The sequence below is a fragment of the Salvelinus alpinus genome, chromosome 7 (assembly GCF_045679555.1).
Source record: "Salvelinus alpinus chromosome 7, SLU_Salpinus.1, whole genome shotgun sequence".
Classification (NCBI taxonomy): Eukaryota; Metazoa; Chordata; class Actinopteri; order Salmoniformes; family Salmonidae; genus Salvelinus; species Salvelinus alpinus.
The window spans coordinates 12892311-12917636 of record NC_092092.1 but is presented as its reverse complement, the minus strand read 5'-3'; the positions used below and the strand labels follow the sequence as shown (position 1 = coordinate 12917636).

General features: G+C 41.7%; 1 protein-coding gene across 1 annotated transcript in view; it reads left to right on the top strand.

Moving 5' to 3' along the window:
* LOC139580294 (mucin-2-like) overlaps positions 1-25326 on the top strand; it is a 68472-nt gene that overhangs the window by 5598 nt on the left and 37548 nt on the right. The window contains exon 2 of the mRNA XM_071408836.1: positions 23769-23834. Coding sequence (XP_071264937.1) covers positions 23769-23834 — 66 coding nt within the window. The remainder of the gene's footprint in view (positions 1-23768; positions 23835-25326) is intronic.

Genomic DNA, 25326 nt, shown 5'->3' with positions numbered 1-25326 from the left:
GTCACATTAGGTTTAGGATGGATTAGTTGAGCGTGTATTTGCATAGGAAACGACACGTAGATTTTTACACCTATTGTTCCATCTCTACAGGACAGCACCCTGTACGATATGTTGAATTTGGCTGACCCCATTTAGTCGACTGGTCAATGGTTTGGTCGAGCAATCGCAATTTCTTGTTTGGTGCACAAGACACTTGTCTGATTGGCACCTGTCTTAGTGGTGTAATCCATTGTGGAGGCCACGGGGATGGCACAGTCCACTCTAAGACGTGATACACAAATTGTATATGATTATATTATGTAAAAATAATGCTGCAACAGTAATAAATCATTATTTTATAACATGCGCTTTCTCCCACTTTGGATTCTGGTCGCTGTCCGCGGTTCTGAAATAGTCTTCAGTGCGCTGTAGAATTTACACTTTTCCCTTTGTTGCTATGTGCATAATAGCAAAGTTAAGCAGCATATTGGGATTGAGAACCAAATTGGCCCGAGGAGGTGAAATTAATGTCCAATATACTACGGCTAAGGGCTGATATTATGCGCAACGCCGAGTGCCTGGATACAGGCCTTGGTATATTGACCATATACCACAAACCTCAAAGGTGCCTTATTGCTGTTATAAACTGGTTACCAACGTAACTAGAGCAGTAAAACGGAATGTTTTGTCATACCTGTGGTATACCGTCTGATATACCATGGCTTTCAGCCAATCAGAATTCAGGGCTCAAACCACCCAGTTTATAGTAATGCGTTAGTTCTATTAGCTATGTTGACTATGATGTTACTTTAGCTAATATGGTGACAACGATGTAGGCTGTGTGTAGCAGTTATGATATCGTTTGGCTTGGAAAGGTTTTTTCGGCTGATCACATACAGCTGATGTGTTGTGCCTTGAAGTCCACAAACAAAGGGAAGAGAAGGAATACAATGTGAACTGTGTTTACGTGTGATCAGGGGTGTTTTCATTCCGCCGCTTCTGCTTCCGTTTAAGAAAAGTAAACAAATGAGGATAAACATACCTGAATTTGTCCTATAGAAACTCTCGTTTGCAACTGTTGGACTAAACATTACACCCTATATCAGCTAGATGCAGGCAAGAGTGTGCAAGGCGGTATTGAATGTCAATGTCTGTCACCTCAAATGTCTCTCCACCTGTGTGCACCTACGTTGTAAACTTTCATTCATAGGCTAGGTTGTAGCAACCTCATGAAAATGTTCATATCGTGTAGTAGCCTAAACCTATCGATGTTACATTGAACTGGGTGAATGGAATATGAATGACAGTCATCCAACATGCTGTAATAGAAATAAGACAATGCTCATGAAGGGAAGAAAAAAATCTTCATCTTAAACGTCACTGACCGCCACTGGTGCTGTGTGTGTAAGATCAGCCTCACTGCTACATGTGATCATATGATGAAGCTACATCATATTATAAACATGCACTTCTTTTTAAGCCTTAAAATACCTTTAAACTGATTTATTGTTGTGATGACCGGCCCCAGACCGTAACTTGTGTGTTAGTTATGCTGATTCCTTTCTGGTGATCTACGCTGAAGGAGAGACGCTCCCCGATTAGGGGAGATCACCTCTGTGTTGCTCCCTGTGAAGGCTGCTTACGGGAGACTAAATGTCAGCCATAACCCTATACTGTCTGGAGTAGAGAACAGTGATTGGGAGAGAGGGAGCATGGTACACTGCCCCTAACTGAGAGGAGAGGAAGTACCTTGATGATGAAATGTTTGCATACTATTAACATTTGGAGAGAGAGAGACGTGCCTGAGTGCATGACGTTGTTACATTTGGAGAGAGAGAGACGTGCCTGAGTGCATGACGTTGTTACATTTGGAGAGAGAGACGTGCCTGAGTGCATGACGTTGTTACATTTGGAGAGAGAGACGTGCCTGAGTGCATGACGTTGTTACATTTGGAGAGAGAGAGACGTGCCTGAGTGCATGACGTTGTTACATTTGGAGAGAGAGAGACGTGCCTGAGTGCATGACGTTGTTACATTTGGAGAGAGAGAGACGTGCCTGTGTGCATGACGTTGTTACATTTGGAGAGAGAGAGACGTGCCTGAGTGCATGACGTTGTTACATTTGGAGAGAGAGACGTGCCTGAGTGCATGACGTTGTTACATTTGGAGAGAGAGAGACGTGCCTGAGTGCATGACGTTGTTACATTTGGAGAGAGAGAGACGTGCCTGAGTGCATGACGTTGTTACATTTGGAGAGAGAGACGTGCCTGAGTGCATGACGTTGTTACATTTGGAGAGAGAGACGTGCCTGAGTGCATGACGTTGTTACATTTGGAGAGAGAGACGTGCCTGAGTGCATGACGTTGTTACATTTGGAGAGAGGGAGACGTGCCTGAGTGCATGACGTTGATACATTTGGAGAGAGAGAGACGTGCCTGAGTGCATGACGTTGTTACATTTGGAGAGAGAGAGACGTGCCTGAGTGCATGACGTTGTTACATTTGGAGAGAGAGAGACGTGCCTGAGTGCATGACGTTGTTACATTTGGAGAGAGAGAGACGTGCCTGAGTGCATGACGTTGTTACATTTGGAGAGAGAGAGACGTGCCTGAGTGCATGACGTTGTTACATTTGGAGAGAGAGAGACGTGCCTGAGTGCATGACGTTGTTACATTTGGAGAGAGAGAGACGTGCCTGAGTGCATGACGTTGTTACATTTGGAGAGAGAGAGACGTGCCTGAGTGCATGACGTTGTTACATTTGGAGAGAGAGAGAGACACGTGCCTGAGTGCATGACGTTGTTACATTTGGAGAGAGAGACGTGCCTGAGTGCATGACGTTGTTACATTTGGAGAGAGAGACGTGCCTGAGTGCATGACGCTGTTACATTTGGAGAGAGAGAGACGTGCCTGAGTGCATGACGTTGTTACATTTGGAGAGAGAGAGACGTGCCTGAGTGCATGACGTTGTTACATTTGGAGAGAGAGAGACGTGCCTGAGTGCATGACGTTGTTACATGTGGAGAGAGAGAGACGTGCCTGAGTGCATGACGTTGTTACATTTGGAGAGAGAGAGACGTGCCTGAGTGCATGACGCTGTTACATTTGGAGAGAGAGAGACGTGCCTGAGTGCATGACGTTGTTACATTTGGAGAGAGAGAGACGTGCCTGAGTGCATGACGTTGTTACATTTGGAGAGAGAGAGACGTGCCTGAGTGCATGACGCTGTTACATTTGGAGAGAGAGAGACGTGCCTGAGTGCATGACGCTGTTACATTTGGAGAGAGAGAGACGTGCCTGAGTGCATGACGCTGTTACATTTGGAGAGAGAGAGACGTGCCTGAGTGCATGACGTTGTTACATTTGGAGAGAGAGAGACGTGCCTGTGTGCATGACGTTGTTACATTTGGAGAGAGAGAGACGTGCCTGAGTGCATGACGCTGTTACATTTGGAGAGAGAGAGACGTGCCTGAGTGCATGACGTTGTTACATTTGGAGAGAGAGAGACGTGCCTGAGTGCATGACGCTGTTACATTTGGAGAGAGAGAGACGTGCCTGAGTGCATGACGCTGTTACATTTGGAGAGAGAGAGACGTGCCTGAGTGCATGACGTTGTTACATTTTTTCCAGCTCAAACCGTGGTGTAAGAAAGTCTTAGAGCCTTAATTTCACTGCTTAGAAATTGGCACAATTTTGAAGTAGGCTAGGGAGCGTGCACTCAAAGTCCCCTATTTTTCTTTAATGAATAGGATTTTGAATCACACAGGCTACTGAATCAATTGACTTAAAATAGAAGTGACTAGTCCTGCTATAGCTGCTATTGTGTCAGATATGTAGGCTGTTTTCTTTTGATGAGTCCGTCATCTCTTTTCACTCTTCCCCCATCATCCAGCCATCATAAACGACAAAGCTGACCCATGCACGCACACTCAGAAATATAACGATCCAGTATCGTCAGTCAGATTTTATTTTCCTGTCAACTCGGCAAGAAACTCTCAAACGTCCTTATCTACATACATACATACATACAGTGGGGAGAACAAGTATTTGATACACTGCCGATTTTGCAGGTTTTCCTACTTACAATGCATGTAGAGGTCTGTAATTTTTATCATAGGTACACTTCAACTGTGAGGGACGGAATCTAAAACAAAAATCCAGAAAATCACATTGTATGATTCTTTAAAAGTAATTTAATTAGCATTTTATTGCATGACATAAGTATTTGATCACCTACCAACCAGTAAGAATTCCGGCTCTCACAGACCTGTTAGTTTTTCTTTAAGTAGCCCTCCTGTTCTCCACTCATTACCTGTATAAAAGACACCTGTCCACACACTCAATCAAACAGACTCCAACCTCTCCACAATGGCCAAGACCAGAGAGCTGTGTAAGGACATAAAGGATAAAATTGTAGACCTGCACAAGGCTGGGATGGGCTACAGGACAATAGGCAAGCAGCTTGGTGAGAAGGCAACAACTGTTGGCGCAATTATTAGAAAATGGAAGAAGTTCAAGATGGCGGTCAATCACCCTCGGTCTGGGGCTCCATGCAAGATCTCACCTCGTGGGGCATCAATGATCATGAGGAAGGTGAGGGATCAGCCCAGAACTACACGGCAGGACCTGGTCAATGACCTGAAGAGAGCTGGGACCACAGTCTCAAAGAAAACCATTAGTAACACACTACGCCGTCATGGATTAAAATCCTGCAGCGCACGCAAGGTCCCCCTGCTTAAGCCAGTGCATGTCCAGGCCTGTCTGAAGTTTGCCAATGACCATCTGGATGATCCAGAGGAGGAATGGGAGAAGGTCATGTGGTCTGATGAGACAAAAATAGAGCTTTTTGGTCTAAACTCCACTCGCCGTGTTTGGAGGAAGAAGAAGTATGAGTACAACCCCAAGAACACCATCCCAACCGTGAAGCATGGAGGTGGAAACATCATTCTTTGGGGATGCTTTTCTGCAAAGGGGACAGGACGACTGCACCGTATTGAGGGGAGGATGGATGGGGCCATGTATCGCGAGATCTTGGCCAACAACCTCCTTCCCTCAATAAGAGCATTGAAGATGGGTCGTGGCTGGGTCTTCCAGCATGACAACGACCCGAAACACACAGCCAGGGCAACTAAGGAGTGGCTCCGTAAGAAGCATCTCAAGGTCCTGGAGTGGCCTAGCCAGTCTCCAGACCTGAACCCAATAGAAAATCTTTGGAGGGAGCTGAAAGTCTGTATTGCCCAGCGACAGCGCCGAAACCTGAAGGATCTGGGGAAGGTCTGTATGGAGAAGTGGGCCAAAATCCCTGCTGCAGTGTGTGCAAACCTGGTCAAGAACTACAGGAGACGTATGATCTCTGTAAATGCAAACAAGGGTTTCTGTACCAAATATTAAGTTCTGCTTTTTTGATGTATCAAATACTTATGTCATGCAATAAAATGCAAATTAATTACTTAAAGATCATACAATGTGATTTTCTGGATTTTTGTTTTAGATTCTGTCTCACAGTTGAAGTGTACCTATGATAAAAATTACAGACCTCTACATGCTTTCAGTAGGAAACACTGCCGATTTTGCAGGTTATCAAATACTTGTTCTCCCCACTGTACATACATACATACATACATACATACATACATACATACATACATACATACATACATACATACATACATACAGTTGAAGTCGGAATTTTACATACACTTAGTCATTAAAACTCGTTTTTCAACCACTTTACACATTTCTTGTTGGCAAACTATAGTTTTGACAAGTCGGTTAGGACATCTAGTTTGTGCATGGCAAGTAATTTTTCCAACAATTGTTTATAGACCGATTATTTCACTTATAATTCACTGTATCACAATTCCAGTGGGTCAGAAGTTTACATTAAGTTGACTGTGCGTTTAAACAGCTTGGAAAATTCCAGAAAACGATGTAATGGCTTTAGTAGCTTATGATAGACTAATTGACATCATTTGAGTCAATTGGAGGTGTACCTGTGGATGTATTTCAAGGCCTACCTTCAAACTCAGTGCCTCTTTGCTTGACATTGTGGGAAAATCAAAATAAATCAGCCAAGACCTCAGCAAAATAATTGTAGACCTCCACAAGTCTGGTTCATCATTGGGAGCAATTTCCAAACGCCTGAAGGTACCACGTTCATCTGTACAAACAATAGTACGCAAGTATAAACACCATGGGACCACGCAGTCGTCATACCGCTCAGGAAGGAGATGCGTTCTGTTTCCTACAGATGAACGTACTTTGGTGCGAGAAGTGTAAATCAATCCCAGAACAACAGCAAAGGACCCTGTAAATATGCTGGAGGAAACAAGTACAAAAGTATCTATATCCACAGTAAAACGAGTCCTATATCGACATAACCTGAAAGGCCGCTCAACAAGGAAGAAGCCACTGCTCCAAAACCACCAATAAAAAAGCCAGACTATGGTTTGCAACTGCACATGGGGACAAAGATCATACTTTTTGGAGAATTGTCCTCTGGTCTGATGATACAAAAATAGAACTGTTTGGCCATAATGACCATCGTTATGTTTGGAGGAAAAAGGGGGATGCTTGCAAGCTGAAGAACACCATCCCAACCGTGAAGGACGGGGTGGCAGCATCATGTTGTGGGGGTGCTTTGCTGCAGGAAGGACTGGTGCACTTCACAAAATAGATGGCATCATGAGGAAGGACAATTATGCGGATATATTGTAGCAACATCTCAAGACATCAGGGGTGGTGGTACCTCACAAATTCCAGAGGAGACTGCTATCTGACCTGCATGAGGGACATCCAGGGATCACTCGAATGAAAGCACTCGCTCGCAGTTATCTGTGGTGGCCTGGACTGGATCAGGACATTCAACAGCATGTAGGCCACTGCTCACCTTGTGAAGCTGTTCGCAACAAGCCTGCTGCTGCACCTCTTCATCCATGGTCCTGGGCTGCGACATCTTGGGAACGCATCCATGTGGATTACGCCGAGATTGACAAGCAACATTTCCTTGTTGTCGTCGATGTCCATTCCAAGTGGATGGAAGTGTTCCCTACTCAACTGACCACAGCTGAGAAGACCATCAATCTTCTCAGACACCTGTTCGCATCTTTTGGACTAGTCAAGGAGCTCGTATCGGAAAATGGCCCTCCTTTCACGTCAAAAGATTTTGAAATGTTTCTCAAGAACAATGGAGTAAGGCACATCCTGTCACCACCTTACCATCCGGCATCAAACGGAGCAGCGGAGAGAGCCGTGCAAACCTTTAAGAAGGCCTGGACTAGACTCGAGGTTCAGTCTGTGCCCACCCACCAAAGGCTTCCGCGGTTCCTGTTTACTTACCGTAACACACCACACACAGTAACGGAATGTACACCAGCTGAACTGTTTCTGAGACGCCAACCACGTACCCGCCTGACATTGTTGAAACCAGACTTGTCAAGCACTGTGGCAAAGCACCAGCTACAGCAGAAGAAAGCTCATGACAGACACTCAAAGACTGTCAGAGAATTCAAAGAGGGAGAGAGGGTGATGGTACGTGATTTCAGACACCCCAAGAGCCTGTGGAACTCAGGTGTGATCTTGCAACGCAAAGGACCTTTGACTTACCAAGTCCAAATTGGTCATCGCCAGGTCAACGTTCATGTGGATCATCTGCTACGGTCCAACGCCCCAGCAGAGACACGCCGAGAGAACAATAACGACCCCCAGGACTATTCTCCTGACTGTGGACGTACGGGAGAGACAGAGCCTGACCTTCCACCCGAACCTGGCCCACCACCGGAAGCCCAGGAGGAGCGGAGATATCCTATTCGACAGCGAAGGGCACCTCAAAAGCTTGACCTGTGAGTTGAACTGTTTAAGGTAACAGACAGTAAAACAAACAAACACTTTAATATGTCCTAGATAAAAGGAAAGAAAAAGGACATTACCTGGGTTAGTTATTAGGACACAAACTCCATCTTCGGGGCAGAATAATCCCCTGGATTTGTGCTGGGCTCTGAAAAGTCTGCTTCAACCCAGTAGTTGAAAAATGTTAAGAATGCATTGTTCAGATATGGCATTAGTAGTTCCCTAACATATTTACCTTGTTCTCTGGGAGTTAAAAACTATGGGGGAGGAGTGTAGTATCTGGGATCTACATCTGTTTATATTAGTTACTATACTGTTACTAAGCGGTGATGTATTACGACAGTGTTACGTTACTACACCTAATAGGAAATCCACATGCGCACTAGTGTGCCCGGGAACTGTAGAGCACGAGAGGTTTTGACTAAACGAAAACTAACTGTACTCCCGTCTCCTGCTTGGTCATTTCTCCACAACACAAATATTACAAACTGTATATGCATACATACCAGGGATGTGAACCTTAAATGTTATTAGTCACATGCGCCGAATACAATGAAATGCTTACCTACAATCATAATGGCCCCCCCAAGTCTGATCGTGCTGGTAGACTAACTTATTGCTCGTTATTTATCATCTGATTTCCTTAGTACCTGCATCAAATAGTGAAGCTACTTAAACTATCTAGCCAGCTGTGTATGGCCCCGTACATCACTGGGGCCAAGCTTCCTGACATCCAGGACCTGTATACTAGGCGATGTCAGAGGAAGGCCCAAAAACTGGTTAAAGACTCGAGTCACCCAAGTCATAGACTGTTCTCTCTGCTACCGCACGGCAAGCGGTACCGGAACGCCAAGTCTAGGTCCAAAAGGCTCCTTAACAGCTTCTACCCCCAAGTCATAAGACTGCTGAACAATGAATCAACTGGCCAACGGACCTTTAGCATTACTTTGCTTTTACACTGCTGCTACTCTCGGTTTATTATTTAAGCATGGTCACTTTACCCCTACCTACATGTACAAATTACCTCAACTAACCTGTATCCCTGCACAATGACTCGGTATCGGTACCATCTGTATATAGCCTCGTTATTATTTTATAGTTTTATTTTTTACTTTTGTGTATTTAGCAAATATTTTCTTAACTCTATTTCTTGAACTGCGTTGTTGGTTAAGGGCTTGTAAGTAAGCGCTTCACAGTAAGGTTACACCGGTTTTATTCAGCACGTGACTAATAACATTTTATTTGTTGTAGCCTGTCCATCTCATTTAACTTTTAGTTCTGTCATTTTAATTCCATCTTCCATTGATTTACCCGAGATATCTCCTAGTAACTTGCCAAACAGAGACTGTAGCTTAGTGCAGGTTTGATGACTTGTGATTGGACAACAACAAGCTACATGTGCCACTCTCGTGGAAAAACAAGAGCGCCAGCAGCATAAATGATACCATTGTCTCTCTGCGGGAAGCACAATGTAGATTTGCAGTTTAAACATGAAGGAAAAAGTTCAGTTTGTCACAACTCTAAGACACGCACATACACACGTGTAACAAAGCTTCTATCATTGTGTATTTCTCCATGTGTGTTTTTATCTGTAGTTTTCTGGGCTTGCTGGGGGGTTGGATTTGCCTGGCAGGCATTGATGATGCCACAGTTTGTCATTTGAATGAGTGGGCTGTTCCTTCACTGCAAAACTAATCTGTTATTGGACTGATGCGTTGTCACTCAGGTTATTCCATTTATAATACCAAAGAACACTTCCTGTTTTCATTTAGAGGAAGTGACACAATGAAACTGACTTTAAGTAGGTAATTACTCTGATAAACAACTAACTTTGGCTCACAACCTATTCCTTCTACTTATTTGATGAATATGTAACTGTAGGCCTAATGTTCAGAACCCTCGTCTTATCAACACTATGTCTATCATTAGGCTTCATGCCCAAAGTAGTTGATAGCAGCCTATACCATGACAGCCTGTATATCTTGTCCATTTAAGATCACTTAACCAGTATTATACTTTCTGTATTAGTAGTTAGTTTACTGTAGTGGTCCAGTCTTTTAGATTAGGATAAAGTTGCTCCCATGACACTCATCCAAGGTCAGATTCTAGGTTACCCTTAAATAGTTAAGATTTGGGGATGTTAAACTGATCCTAGAGCTGTACCTAAGGGGAATTACTACCCAGAGCTTTACTAAAAGGGGATTTCAGTAGTTAAGTGCTTCTGGGAGGGGAGATGGTGTCACTCCAAATCTCTTCTTCTTCCTCAGCCCTGATTGGTTAGAGATATAGGTAGGAGAAGGTGAACTTGGTGTAGCTGCATGGTAACTACAGACAGTCATGCTGCAGCTGGTTCCTCATAGCAGAAAGAAGCTGAACTGTTTTCATGCAGTCCTACAGTATAGTTTATATGAGGAGCTCATATAACATTTAGTTAGACTAAGTGATCTTATACACACCGCCTTTTGGGATGTAGGACAGGTGGTCTCAGTTCAGATGCTCTTAAAGGAAAACTCCACCCAAAAATGATTTAGCTATTTGTTTCATTAGTCCATTGCTGATATAGTCCCAAAATGTTTTGCATGTCAACAATCCTGTTTTCAAGCTGTATGACTTTCAAAATACAGCCGGTATGATTTATTTTGCATCATATCGGCTGTGTTTTTTAAGGTTCTATATCTTGAACACTGACATGCAAAACATGTTGGGACTATATCAACAATGGACTGTTGAAACAACTACCAAAATAGTTTTTGGGTGGAAATTTGCTGTGATTTGCACGATACTACATGTAGAGTCGGTTTGCACCGAGTGTGACAGAAGTCTGAACTAAAACGCATTGCGCCGAATGAATGGCAGATCACCATTTGGTGTGTGTGGTCCGTTACGAAACACAACACTGGAGACGGGGCACAAATGGAATGTTCCAGTGTTTTTCTTTATTGGAAAAAAATGTAATGGTAGGGCGACTTTCTTTGTTATACTCTGATACTAGCCTGCATCTTTTCACGATTGGCCTTAATAGATTTCCTCTCTCGTTAGTTTAGTAGCCAAGCCTAATGGTTATTGAATCATCATTAAGTCTTTGTTCCATACTTCTTTATCTTGCGCCTTGTTGAGTCTATTCTTGTGTAGAGTAGGGGAGTCTATTCTTGTGTAGAGTAGGGGAGTCTATTCTTGTGTAGAGTAGGGGAGCCTATTCTTGTGTAGAGTAGGGGAGCCTATTCTTGTGTAGAGTAGGGGAGCCTATTCGTGTGTAGAGTAGGGGAGCCTATTCGTGTGTAGAGTAGGGGAGCCTATTCGTGTGTAGAGTAGGGGAGCCTATTCGTGTGTAGAGTAGGGGAGCCTATTCGTGTGTAGAGTAGGGGAGCCTATTCGTGTGTAGAGTAGGGGAGTCAAACTCATATTTGCCCCGGGGGCAGCACTGAAAATGTGTTATTTGCTTGCTGTCAAAATTAGCAAAAAATAGTCCTCTGTCATTTTAGTATATGTTCGATGCTCCCTGACTGTCTTGCTTTCAATTGGGTGATTTATTAGCCCACAGGACACAGTAAAGAAACTGTATGAATGCAGGTCCATTATCATTTATACAGTTTCCATTTGGTCTTAGTAATTTTAAAAAATATGTGCAAGTTCATTTTTTTTTACTTAAACCACTGGGTTGGACCACCTCACTTGCCAGGCTGTATGTTTGATTATTTTTTTGGGGGGGGGGATTTTTGCGTTGTAATTTCAGAAAATTGCCATAATATATCTTGTGGAACCCGCCAGTGTTGTGATTGTTTGTGATATTCACCTATTGATTTATTTTTCCCCCGCAGAAACAGCTTTTGTGGTCAAACTGGGAAAGCTGATCTGACTTTGTGGCTGTGTTATCTATTGGAAATCGCTCTGCCATTTTTCTTTTTTACAAAAATTCTACTCTGTTCACTCAATTTCAGTTTGTGAGAACATGCACTGGTGAACCAAAACCGCTGTTTGAAGCTGGTGAACCAAAACCTGCTGTTTGAAGCTGGTGAACCAAAACCTGCTGTTTGAAGCTGGTGGACCAAAACCGCTGTTTGAAGCTGGTGGACCAAACCTGCTGTTTGAAGCTGGTGGACCAAAACCTGCTGTTTGAAGCTGGTGGACCAAAACCGCTGTTTGAAGCTGGTGGACCAAAACCTGCTGTTTGAAGCTGGTGAACCAAAATCTGCTGTTTGAAGCTGGTGAACCAAAACCGCTGTTTGGAGCTGGTGGACCAAAACCGCTGTTTGAAGCTGGTGAACCAAAACCTGCTGTTTGAAGCTGGTGAACCAAAATCTGCTGTTTGAAGCTGGTGAACCAAAACCGCTGTTTGGAGCTGGTGGACCAAAACCTGCTGTTTGAAGCTGGTGGACCAAAACCTGCTGTTTGAAGCTGGTGGACCAAAACCTGCTGTTTGAAGCTGGTGGACCAAAACCTGCTGTTTGAAGCTGGTGGACCAAAACCTGCTGTTTGAAGCTGGTGGACCAAAACCTGCTGTTTGAAGCTGGTGGACCAAAACCTGCTGTTTGAAGCTGGTGGACCAAAACTGAAAGTAACTTTAGTTTTGTTCCACCACCTTCAAACTGCGGTGGTGGAAAATAAATAAATATATATCAAAATATATTTTACATAATTTGGATGGGACACTGATTTCCTACACTATTCATTGCTTGTTTTCTCACAAACTGAAATTGAGTGAACAGTGTAGAATTTTAGCAACTAGGAAATGAGCAGTTTCTACTAGAGAACACAGCCACAAAGTCAGAACAGCTTTTCCAGTTTGACAACAGATGTTGCTCCGCTGGAGAAGTCAATAGGCAAATTCCTCAGCCAATCACATCGCCGGCGGGCAAATGTGTGTGGCACCTTTTTAATAGTGCATCACTGTCTCATGTTTAAATGCCCTAAAATGAATTCCTGAACAGCGGATTGATTTAATACCTCATCTGTCAAACCAAAGTGGATGACCTATTTTCTCTCCCTCCCTCTCTCTGCCTCTGGAATGTTCCTGAAATGGGATTGGATGGTTGGGTTAACTAGCTGCTACAGAGGAAGTCATGTTAACTAGCTGCTACAGAGGAAGTCATGTTAACTAGCTGCTACAGAGGAAGTCATGTTAACTAGCTGCTACAGAGGAAGTCATGTTAACTAGCTGCTACAGAGGAAGTCATGTTAACTAGCTGCTACAGAGGAAGTCATGTTAACTAGCTGCTACAGAGGAAGTCATGTTAACTAGCTGCTACAGAGGAAGTCATGTTAACTAGCTGCTACAGAGGAAGTCATGTTAACTAGCTGCTACAGAGGAAGTCATGTTAACTAGCTGCTACAGAGGAAGTCATGTTAACTAGCTGCTACAGAGGAAGTCATGTTAACTAGCTGCTACAGAGGAAGTCATGTTAACTAGCTGCTACAGAGGAAGTCATGTTAACTAGCTGCTACAGAGGAAGTCATGTTAACTAGCTGCTACAGAGGAAGTCATGTTAACTAGCTGCTACAGAGGAAGTCATGTTAACTAGCTGCTACAGAGGAAGTCATGTTAACTAGCTGCTACAGAGGAAGTCATGTTAACTAGCTGCTACAGAGGAAGTCATGTTAACTAGCTGCTACAGAGGAAGTCATGTTAACTCAGAAACGGCTCATTCTGCCCTCCTTTTAACTAATGGTGGAAAAAGCACCCAATTGTCATACTTGACAAAAAGTAAAGATACCTTTTAATAGAAAATGCCTCAAGTAAACGTGAATGCCACACAGTAAAATACTACTTGAGTAAAAGTATTTGGTTTGAAATCTTAAGTATCAAAAGTGAATATTAATTGCTAAAATATACTTAAGTAAAAGTACAAATCATTTCAAATTCCTTATATTAAGCAAACCAGTTGGCGCCATTTTCTTGTATTTTTGTATTTACGGAACGCCAGAGGCACACTCCAACAATCAGACATAATTTACAAACAATGCATTTGTGTTTAGTGAGCCGCCAGATTGACCAGGGATTTTCTCTTGATAATTGTGTGAATCGGACCATTTTCGTGTCCTGCTAAGCATTCAAAATGTAACGAGTACTTTTGGGTGTCAGGGAAAATGTATGGAGTAAAAAGTACATTTCTTTTCTTTGGGAATGGAGTGAAGTAAAAGTTGTCAATTATAAACTACAGATACCCCAAAAAGCTACTTAAGTAGTACTTTAAAGTATTTTTACTTAAGTACTTTACAGTACTGCCTTCAGCTAAGGGCTATAGCTGTATTTGACCACTTCTTTATGAAACGTTTTGTTCTGAAGGAGGGGGTTGTAATTGGGGCAATGGGAGCGAGGCAGGGTTTTAAGTGATGGCTAGGCTAAGTCCTGTTCACTAACCCAGAAACCAAAGAACTCTGCTCTAGCTGGATTGCTTGGCTAGATTTGACCACTTCTCTTTTTTTATTTAGGCTACCAGTTTCTTTTTGCACATGATGTTCTAGAGGAGGAAGGGCTTGGAATGAGGGGTTTTTAAACTAATGACACTGATTACTGGTTGAAGAAGAGAATTGGGTTGTTGACTTGGATCGTCGGTTTGTTCTGCTCGTAGATACTTTAAGTAGGTGTATTTTAAAATCGAGTAACAACATGTTGTGTTAGTTGTGTCCTGACAGTTTTTTTCTGGGAAAGTAACTTGTGCAAAGTGTTTTGGAAGTGTGACTTGGGCCATGTAAATAAGCAAATGACAACATTTTGATTTTAGTTGAGTGGACTACTAAAACTGTACGACTTACAACAGCCTATGTAGCTACTCTGTCCTTGATTTTTCCATTGTACCAAAACAACAACGGTATCCTGCGTTTTAAGGGTTTTGAAACTATGGTGTGGTTGTGTGGTTGTGTGGTTGGGGACAAACTACTGTCAAGGGGAGGGATGTTGCCTCTGACCTCTTTACCGGATCAATGGGATTAACCATGTAGTTTAGGATGTAATGACCTCTTTACCGGATCAATGGGATTAACCATGTAGTTTAGGATGTAATGACCTCTTTACCGGATCAATGGGATTAACCATGTAGTTTAGGATGTAATGACCTCTTTACCGGATCAATGGGATTAACCATGTAGTTTAGGATGTAATGACCTCTTTACCAGATCAATGGGATTAACCATGTAGTTTAGGATGTAATGACCTCTTTACCGGATCAGTGGGATTAACCATGTAGTTTAGGATGTAATGACCTCTTTACCGGATCAATGGGATTAACCATGTAGTTTAGGATGTAATGACCTCTTTACCGGATCAATGGGATTAACCATGTAGTTTAGGATGTAATGACCTCTTTACCGGATCAATGGGATTAACCATGTAGTTTAGGATGTAATGACCTCTTTACCGGATCAATGGGATTAACCATGTAGTTTAGGATGTAATGACCTCTTTACCGGATCAATGGGATTAACCATGTAGTTTAGGATGTAATGACCTCTTTACCAGATCAATGGGATTAACCATGTAGTTTAGGATGTAATGACCTCTTTACCGGATCAGTGGGATTAACCATGTAGTTTAGGATGTAATGACCTCTTTACCGGATCAATGGGATTAACCATGTAGTTTAGGATGTAATGACCTCTTTACCGGATCAATGGGATTAACCATGTAGTTTAGGATGTAATGACCTCTTTACCGGATCAATGGGATTAACCATGTAGTTTAGGATGTAATGACCTCTTTACCGGATCATTGGGATTAACCATGTAGTTTAGGATGTAATGACCTCTTTACCGGATCAATGGGATTAACCATGTAGTTTAGGATGTAATGACCTCTTTACCGGATCAATGGGATTAACCATGTAGTTTAGGATGTAATGACCTCTTTACCGGATCATTGGGATTAACCATGTAGTTTAGGATGTAATGACCTCTTTACCGGATCAATGGGATTAACCATGTAGTTTAGGATGTAATGACCTCTTTACCGGATCAATGGGATTAACCATGTAGTTTAGGATGTAATGACCTCTTTACCGGATCAATGGGATTAACCATGTAGTTTAGGATGTAATGACCTCTTTACCGGATCAATGGGATTAACCATGTAGTTTAGGATGTAATGACCTCTTTACCGGATCAATGGGATTAACCATGTAGTTTAGGATGTAATGACCTCTTTACCGGATCAATGGGATTAACCATGTAGTTTAGGATGTAATGACTTCTTTACCGGATCAATGGGATTAACCATGTAGTTTAGGATGTAATGACCTCTTTACCGGATCAATGGGATTAACCATGTAGTTTAGGATGTAATGACCTCTTTACCGGATCAATGGGATTAACCATGTAGTTTAGGATGTAATGACCTCTTTACCCGGATCAATGGGATTAACCATGTAGTTTAGGATGTAATGACCTCTTTACCCGGATCAATGGGATTAACCATGTAGTTTAGGATGTAATGACCTCTTTACCGGATCAATGGGATTAACCATGTAGTTTAGGATGTAATGACCTCTTTACCGGATCAATGGGATTAACCATGTAGTTTAGGATGTAATGACCTCTTTACCGGATCAATGGGATTAACCATGTAGTTTAGGATGTAATGACCTCTTTACCGGATCAATGGGATTAACCATGTAGTTTAGGATGTAATGACCTCTTTACCGGATCAATGGGATTAACCATGTAGTTTAGGAAGAAATGACCTCTTTACCGGATCAATGGGATTAACCATGTAGTTTAGGATGTAATGACCTCTTTACCGGATCAATGGGATTAACCATGTAGTTTAGGATGTAATGACCTCTTTACCGGATCAATGGGATTAACCATGTAGTTTAGGATGTAATGACCTCTTTACCGGATCAATGGGATTAACCATGTAGTTTAGGATGTAATGACCTCTTTACCGGATCAATGGGATTAACCATGTAGTTTAGGATGTAATGACCTCTTTACCGGATCAATGGGATTAACCATGTAGTTTAGGATGTAATGACCTCTTTACCGGATCAATGGGATTAACCATGTAGTTTAGGATGTAATGACCTCTTTACCGGATCAATGGGATTAACCATGTAGTTTAGGATGTAATGACCTCTTTACCGGATCAATGGGATTAACCATGTAGTTTAGGATGTAATGACCTCTTTACCGGATCAATGGGATTAACCATGTAGTTTAGGATGTAATGACCTCTTTACCGGATCAATGGGATTAACCATGTAGTTTAGGATGTAATGACCTCTTTACCGGATCAGTGGGATTAACCATGTAGTTTAGGATGTAATGACCTCTTTACCGGATCAGTGGGATTAACCATGTAGTTTAGGATGTAATGACCTCTTTACCGGATCAATGGGATTAACCATGTAGTTTAGGATGTAATGACCTCTTTACCGGATCAATGGGATTAACCATGTAGTTTAGGATGTAATGACCTCTTTACCGGATCATTGGGATTAACCATGTAGTTTAGGATGTAATGACCTCTTTACCGGATCAATGGGATTAACCATGTAGTTTAGGATGTAATGACCTCTTTACCGGATCAATGGGATTAACCATGTAGTTTAGGATGTAATGACCTCTTTACCGGATCATTGGGATTAACCATGTAGTTTAGGATGTAATGACCTCTTTACCGGATCAATGGGATTAACCATGTAGTTTAGGATGTAATGACCTCTTTACCGGATCAATGGGATTAACCATGTAGTTTAGGATGTAATGACCTCTTTACCGGATCAATGGGATTAACCATGTAGTTTAGGATGTAATGACCTCTTTACCGGATCAATGGGATTAACCATGTAGTTTAGGATGTAATGACCTCTTTACCGGATCAATGGGATTAACCATGTAGTTTAGGATGTAATGACCTCTTTACCGGATCAATGGGATTAACCATGTAGTTTAGGATGTAATGACCTCTTTACCGGATCAATGGGATTAACCATGTAGTTTAGGATGTAATGACCTCTTTACCGGATCAATGGGATTAACCATGTAGTTTAGGATGTAATGACCTCTTTACCGGATCAATGGGATTAACCATGTAGTTTAGGATGTAATGACCTCTTTACCGGATCAGTGGGATTAACCATGTAGTTTAGGATGTAATGACCTCTTTACCGGATCAGTGGGATTAACCATGTAGTTTAGGATGTAATGACCTCTTTACCGGATCAGTGGGATTAACCATGTAGTTTAGGATGTAATGACCTCTTTACCGGATCAATGGGATTAACCATGTAGTTTAGGATGTAATGACCTCTTTACCGGATCAATGGGATTAACCATGTAGTTTAGGATGTAATGACCTCTTTACCGGATCATTGGGATTAACCATGTAGTTTAGGATGTAATGACCTCTTTACCGGATCAATGGGATTAACCATGTAGTTTAGGATGTAATGACCTCTTTACCGGATCAATGGGATTAACCATGTAGTTTAGGATGTAATGACCTCTTTACCGGATCATTGGGATTAACCATGTAGTTTAGGATGTAATGACCTCTTTACCGGATCAATGGGATTAACCATGTAGTTTAGGATGTAATGACCTCTTTACCGGATCAATGGGATTAACCATGTAGTTTAGGATGTAATGACCTCTTTACCGGATCAATGGGATTAACCATGTAGTTTAGGATGTAATGACCTCTTTACCGGATCAATGGGATTAACCATGTAGTTTAGGATGTAATGACCTCTTTACCGGATCAATGGGATTAACCATGTAGTTTAGGATGTAATGACCTCTTTACCGGATCAATGGGATTAACCATGTAGTTTAGGATGTAATGACCTCTTTACCGGATCAATGGGATTAACCATGTAGTTTAGGATGTAATGACCTCTTTACCGGATCAATGGGATTAACCATGTAGTTTAGGATGTAATGACCTCTTTACCGGATCAATGGGATTAACCATGTAGTTTAGGATGTAATGACCTCTTTACCGGATCAATGGGATTAACCATGTAGTTTAGGATGTAATGACCTCTTTACCGGATCAATGGGATTAACCATGTAGTTTAGGATGTAATGACCTCTTTACCGGATCAATGGGATTAACCATGTAGTTTAGGATGTAATGACCTCTTTACCGGATCAATGGGATTAACCATGTAGTTTAGGATGTAATGACCTCTTTACCGGATCAATGGGATTAACCATGTAGTTTAGGATGTAATGACCTCTTTACCGGATCAATGGGATTAACCATGTAGTTTAGGATGTAATGACCTCTTTACCGGATCAATGGGATTAACCATGTAGTTTAGGATGTAATGACCTCTTTACCGGATCAATGGGATTAACCATGTAGTTTAGGATGTAATGACCTCTTTACCGGATCAATGGGATTAACCATGTAGTTTAGGATGTAATGACCTCTTTACCGGATCAATGGGATTAACCATGTAGTTTAGGATGTAATGACCTCTTTACCGGATCAGTGGGATTAACCATGTAGTTTAGGATGTAATGACCTCTTTACCGGATCAGTGGGATTAACCATGTAGTTTAGGATGTAATGACCTCTTTACCGGATCAATGGGATTAACCATGTAGTTTAGGATGTAATGACCTCTTTACCGGATCAATGGGATTAACCATGTAGTTTAGGATGTAATGACCTCTTTACCGGATCATTGGGATTAACCATGTAGTTTAGGATGTAATGACCTCTTTACCGGATCAATGGGATTAACCATGTAGTTTAGGATGTAATGACCTCTTTACCGGATCAATGGGATTAACCATGTAGTTTAGGATGTAATGACCTCTTTACCGGATCATTGGGATTAACCATGTAGTTTAGGATGTAATGACCTCTTTACCGGATCAATGGGATTAACCATGTAGTTTAGGATGTAATGACCTCTTTACCGGATCAATGGGATTAACCATGTAGTTTAGGATGTAATGACCTCTTTACCGGATCAATGGGATTAACCATGTAGTTTAGGATGTAATGACCTCTTTACCGGATCAATGGGATTAACCATGTAGTTTAGGATGTAATGACCTCTTTACCGGATCAATGGGATTAACCATGTAGTTTAGGATGTAATGACCTCTTTACCGGATCAATGGGATTAACCATGTAGTTTAGGATGTAATGACCTCTTTACCGGATCAATGGGATTAACCATGTAGTTTAGGATGTAATGACCTCTTTACCGGATCAATGGGATTAACCATGTAGTTTAGGATGTAATGACCTCTTTACCGGATCAATGGGATTAACCATGTAGTTTAGGATGTAATGACCTCTTTACCGGATCAATGGGATTAACCATGTAGTTTAGGATGTAATGACCTCTTTACCGGATCAATGGGATTAACCATGTAGTTTAGGATGTAATGACCTCTTTACCCGGATCAATGGGATTAACCATGTAGTTTAGGATGTAATGACCTCTTTACCCGGATCAATGGGATTAACCATGTAGTTTAGGATGTAATGACCTCTTTACCGGATCAATGGGATTAACCATGTAGTTTAGGATGTAATGACCTCTTTACCGGATCAATGGGATTAACCATGTAGTTTAGGATGTAATGACCTCTTTACCGGATCAATGGGATTAACCATGTAGTTTAGGATGTAATGACCTCTTTACCGGATCAATGGGATTAACCATGTAGTTTAGGATGTAATGACCTCTTTACCGGATCAATGGGATTAACCATGTAGTTTAGGAAGAAATGACCTCTTTACCGGATCAATGGGATTAACCATGTAGTTTAGGATGTAATGACCTCTTTACCGGATCAATGGGATTAACCATGTAGTTTAGGATGTAATGACCTCTTTACCGGATCAATGGGATTAACCATGTAGTTTAGGATGTAATGACCTCTTTACCGGATCAATGGGATTAACCATGTAGTTTAGGATGTAATGACCTCTTTACCGGATCAATGGGATTAACCATGTAGTTTAGGATGTAATGACCTCTTTACCGGATCAATGGGATTAACCATGTAGTTTAGGATGTAATGACCTCTTTACCGGATCAATGGGATTAACCATGTAGTTTAGGATGTAATGACCTCTTTACCGGATCAATGGGATTAACCATGTAGTTTAGGATGTAATGACCTCTTTACCGGATCAATGGGATTAACCATGTAGTTTAGGATGTAATGACCTCTTTACCGGATCAATGGGATTAACCATGTAGTTTAGGATGTAATGACCTCTTTACCGGATCAATGGGATTAACCATGTAGTTTAGGATGTAATGACCTCTTTACCGGATCAATGGGATTAACCATGTAGTTTAGGATGTAATGACCTCTTTACCGGATCAATGGGATTAACCATGTAGTTTAGGATGTAATGACCTCTTTACCGGATCAATGGGATTAACCATGTAGTTTAGGATGTAATGACCTCTTTACCGGATCAATGGGATTAACCATGTAGTTTAGGATGTAATGACCTCTTTACCGGATCAATGGGATTAACCATGTAGTTTAGGATTTAATGACCTCTTTACCCGGATCAATGGGATTAACCATGTAGTTTAGGATGTAATGACCTCTTTACCGGATCAATGGGATTAACCATGTAGTTTAGGATGTAATGACCTCTTTACCGGATCAATGGGATTAACCATGTAGTTTAGGATGTAATGACCTCTTTACCGGATCAGTGGGATTAACCATGTAGTTTAGGATGTAATGACCTCTTTACCGGATCAGTGGGATTAACCATGTAGTTTAGGATGTAATGACCTCTTTACCGGATCAATGGGATTAACCATGTAGTTTAGGATGTAATGACCTCTTTACCAGATCAATGGGATTAACCATGTAGTTTAGGATGTAATGACCTCTTTACCAGATCAATGGGATTAACCATGTAGTTTAGGATGTAATGACCTCTTTACCGGATCAGTGGGATTATCCATGTAGTTTAGGATATAATGACCTCTTTACCGGATCAGTGGGATTATCCATGTAGTTTAGGATATAATGACCTCTTTACCGGATCAATGGGATTAACCATGTAGTTTAGGATGTAATGACCTCTTCATGGCTGCTTGGATACTTATCATATTATGTTTTGTAGTGAATGGTGCTCTGCCAAGTGAGACGAGTGAACAAACTCCAGCTGTGGCTTTGGCGGTTGAGAAGAGGGTCTTGTGTTCAGTATATAGCCTAGCCTACTAGTAGTGTCTGTGTCAGGGCTGGCACAATAATTGTGAAACCGACAATTATGGATAATAACCTTGAACAGTACATTTTTAGTTAACCCAGTACATGTTTTTAATATTTACACGAGGAGGGTAGGCTAAGAGAATGGCACGATCAGGAGGAAAAGCTTAATTTTCTAAAGTTCCAAGCGTTCAAAACCATTTGTTTTTGAGACCAAAGCTGTGTTGTATTCATTAGGCTAAGTATGTCATAGCACATTTCTTTGAAGATTCATTACAAGCTCAAAAAAAAAATCACCAAAAATGTCAGTTATGACAATCGTTACCCAAAATTACACACTTGTCACCGCACGTGTGTGTGTGGCAGCTTCATTAAATAGTACTCGCAAAACACCAGTCTCAACATCAACGGTGAAGAGGCAGGGTTTTAAGTGATGGCTAGGCTAAGTCCTGCTGGCCTTCTAGGCAGAGTTCCTCTGTCCAGTGTCTGTTCTTTTGCCCATCTTAATCTTTTATTTTTGTTGGCCAGTCTGAGATATGGCTTTTTCTTTGCAACTCTGCCTAGAAAGCCAGCATCCCGGAGTCGCCTCTTCACTGTTGACATTGAGACTGGTGTTTTGCGGGTACTATTTAATGAAGCTGCCAGTTGAGGACTTGTGAGGCGTCTGTTTCTCAAACTAGACACTAATGTACTTGTCCTCTTGCTCAGTTGTGCACCGGGGCCTCCCACTCCTCTTTCTATTCTGGTTAGAGACAGTTTGCGCTGTTCTGTGAAGGGAGTAGTACACAGCGTTGTACGAGATCTTCAGTTTCTTGGCAATTTCTCGCATGGAATAGTCTTCATTTCTCAGAACAAGAATAGACGGATGAGTTTCAGAAGAAAGTGCTTTGTTTCTGGCCATCATGAGCCTGTAAGGGAACCCACAAATGCTGATACTCCAGATACTCAACTAGTCTAAAGAAGGCCAGTTTTCAAGATAAAATGGGAAGTCCGTGTGGTTGTGGAGAATTAGGTTAGCTATGCCTATATAGGAAGGATTGGTGTCAGAATGTCAAACATTCCCAGTAATTGACATTTTGGAGAAAAGCTACATTTTTTTTAATGACCCTTCAAAACCAAATAATACTTTTGTTACATTTTGTTAGCTCAGCTGGTTAGCTAGCGCTGTCTCATTGACCACGAAACGTTTCTAATGCTAGCTAGCCATATAAAATGTTTTCTCAAAATGTATGTTAGTTAAACTAAGTTAACAATGTTATGAATATGACTCACACTTGCTGTCGACATCAGGATATGATTTGAGAGCACTAGTTGGCTCCAACGTGGTTATATTGGTTTGACTGCACGCTGACAGGGAATTCGGAGCCATTCAGAGGCTAGCTACTCCAGCTTCCTGTGAAGAAATTGTAATGACAGTCCTCCACAACATGCCCAAAAGTATCCTGATTAGCAAGGGGTAGTCTGGTTTTTAATTTCATTGTGTATTAGAAACACAGTTTGGGATCATTGTGAGGGGATTTCGCCAGTGGTTGAATGGGGAATTGGGCTTCCCAGGAAAATACTGTCTGTGGTTGCGACAGTAACCAATGGGGCGGGGCTTAGCAAAGGGTCAATTGTGCCACTTGGCAGAAGACGAGGGCCTATGTACGTACATTCCCAGTGAAGGCAACGGGATGCATAGGCTTACATCTTCAGAGAAACTGTAGGCTACATGTTTTTGGGCCTCCAATGGATACAAATTCCACAACACTTCTGGAATGTTCTGTTTATTCATGGATGCATTGTTCTGTTTCTACAGGTTTTGAGAGCATTCTAGAAGGGTTGTTTGGGTCGAGGTTGGTGGAGGACCTAACGTTATTTAAAGGTGAGTCCGTATGTTGCACTGACTGACACACAAACCAACATCAGTTACGCTAATTAAAACCTAAATGATGTCCCTCCCATTCATAACCACAAATCATTGTTCCAAGACTCCTGAACTGAAGCCTGCGGTGATTTTGTTAACAATTCCAGAGTCGAACATATCACGAGGTGCAGGGATTAGTATTCCAGTAGGCCCCTCCCCTTCGCCAAGCCCCGCCCCCCTTACATATGAAGTGGGAGTTTGGAGCCGATGTAAAAGCCTGTACGGTTCTTTCAGGCATTATTTGGGGTTGTGACAACTTCTTTTTGAGAGCTGTAAACAACTAAACGGGACTACAATACAATTTGTTTTGGTTTTAAGGTAAAGAACAATAGGATCGATACCAAGAAAATGATGGAAGTCAGTGGGGTTACAATAACAACACGTTCAGCTGAAACTAAAGCTAGAACCCTCAGGGCTCCATTCAATTTGTCATAATCACACCGGCAGCACAATTCAGATTTTCATTCCACTAATTGGTCTTCTGACCAGTCAGATCAGCTCTTTTGGCAAAAAATATTACAATTGGGCTGCTTGTGTAAACGCAGCCTTTGTGTCTAAGAGTCAAAAACCTCCTTGTACTGCAGCATGCATTCTGGTGCTCAACAAACCATAGAACTCAAACATGCTCTTCTGACAATGATGTTAACAATATGAATGAAATACTAGGACCTATTCTTAATTACTATACTTGAAGACTGGAGTTCATTTATAAAAATTAAAAAAAGACATGGAAAAAAATATAGTGGATTTTATGTTAGTGTACCACATTGCTTATAGAATATGAACTTAGGAGAGTGGTTAATGATGAACTGGCCATGAAAGCCTATTCCATCAGACATTCTTCATTTAGATGATTTAATAGGCACTCTAGACCGAGTTCAACAGTGAATCAATATGAAACTGCCCAACGCCTCTGACTAGGTATATTATTATGTTCAATTATTAAGGTATGCTCTTTGCTGAAGGTTAGTAGGACTCAAAGCAAATGGATTTCCATGGCAACTGACAAACCAGGCACCAATTCGCGGTCACTGACACAATTTGGTAACTTTCTTTGTGTTGATGGTCTGAGATGAACTCCTTGTCTGTTCTTGTTTAGTTGTCCTAATTCACCTCCCCATGACTCTTAAATGAATCACCAAGGGATCCATGTTTAGTTGTCCTAATTCACCTCCCCATGACTCTTAAATGAATCACCAAGGGATCCATGTTTAGTTGTCCTAATTCACCTCCCCATGACTCTTAAATGAATCACCAAGGGATCCATGTTTAGTTGTCCTAATTCACCTCCCCATGACTCTTAAATGAATCACCAAGGGATCCATGTTTAGTTGTCCTAATTCACCTCCCCATGACTCTTAAATGAATCCCCAAGGGATCCATGTTTAGTTGTCCTAATTCACCTCCCCATGACTCTTAAATGAATCCCCAAGGGGTGCATGTTTAGTTT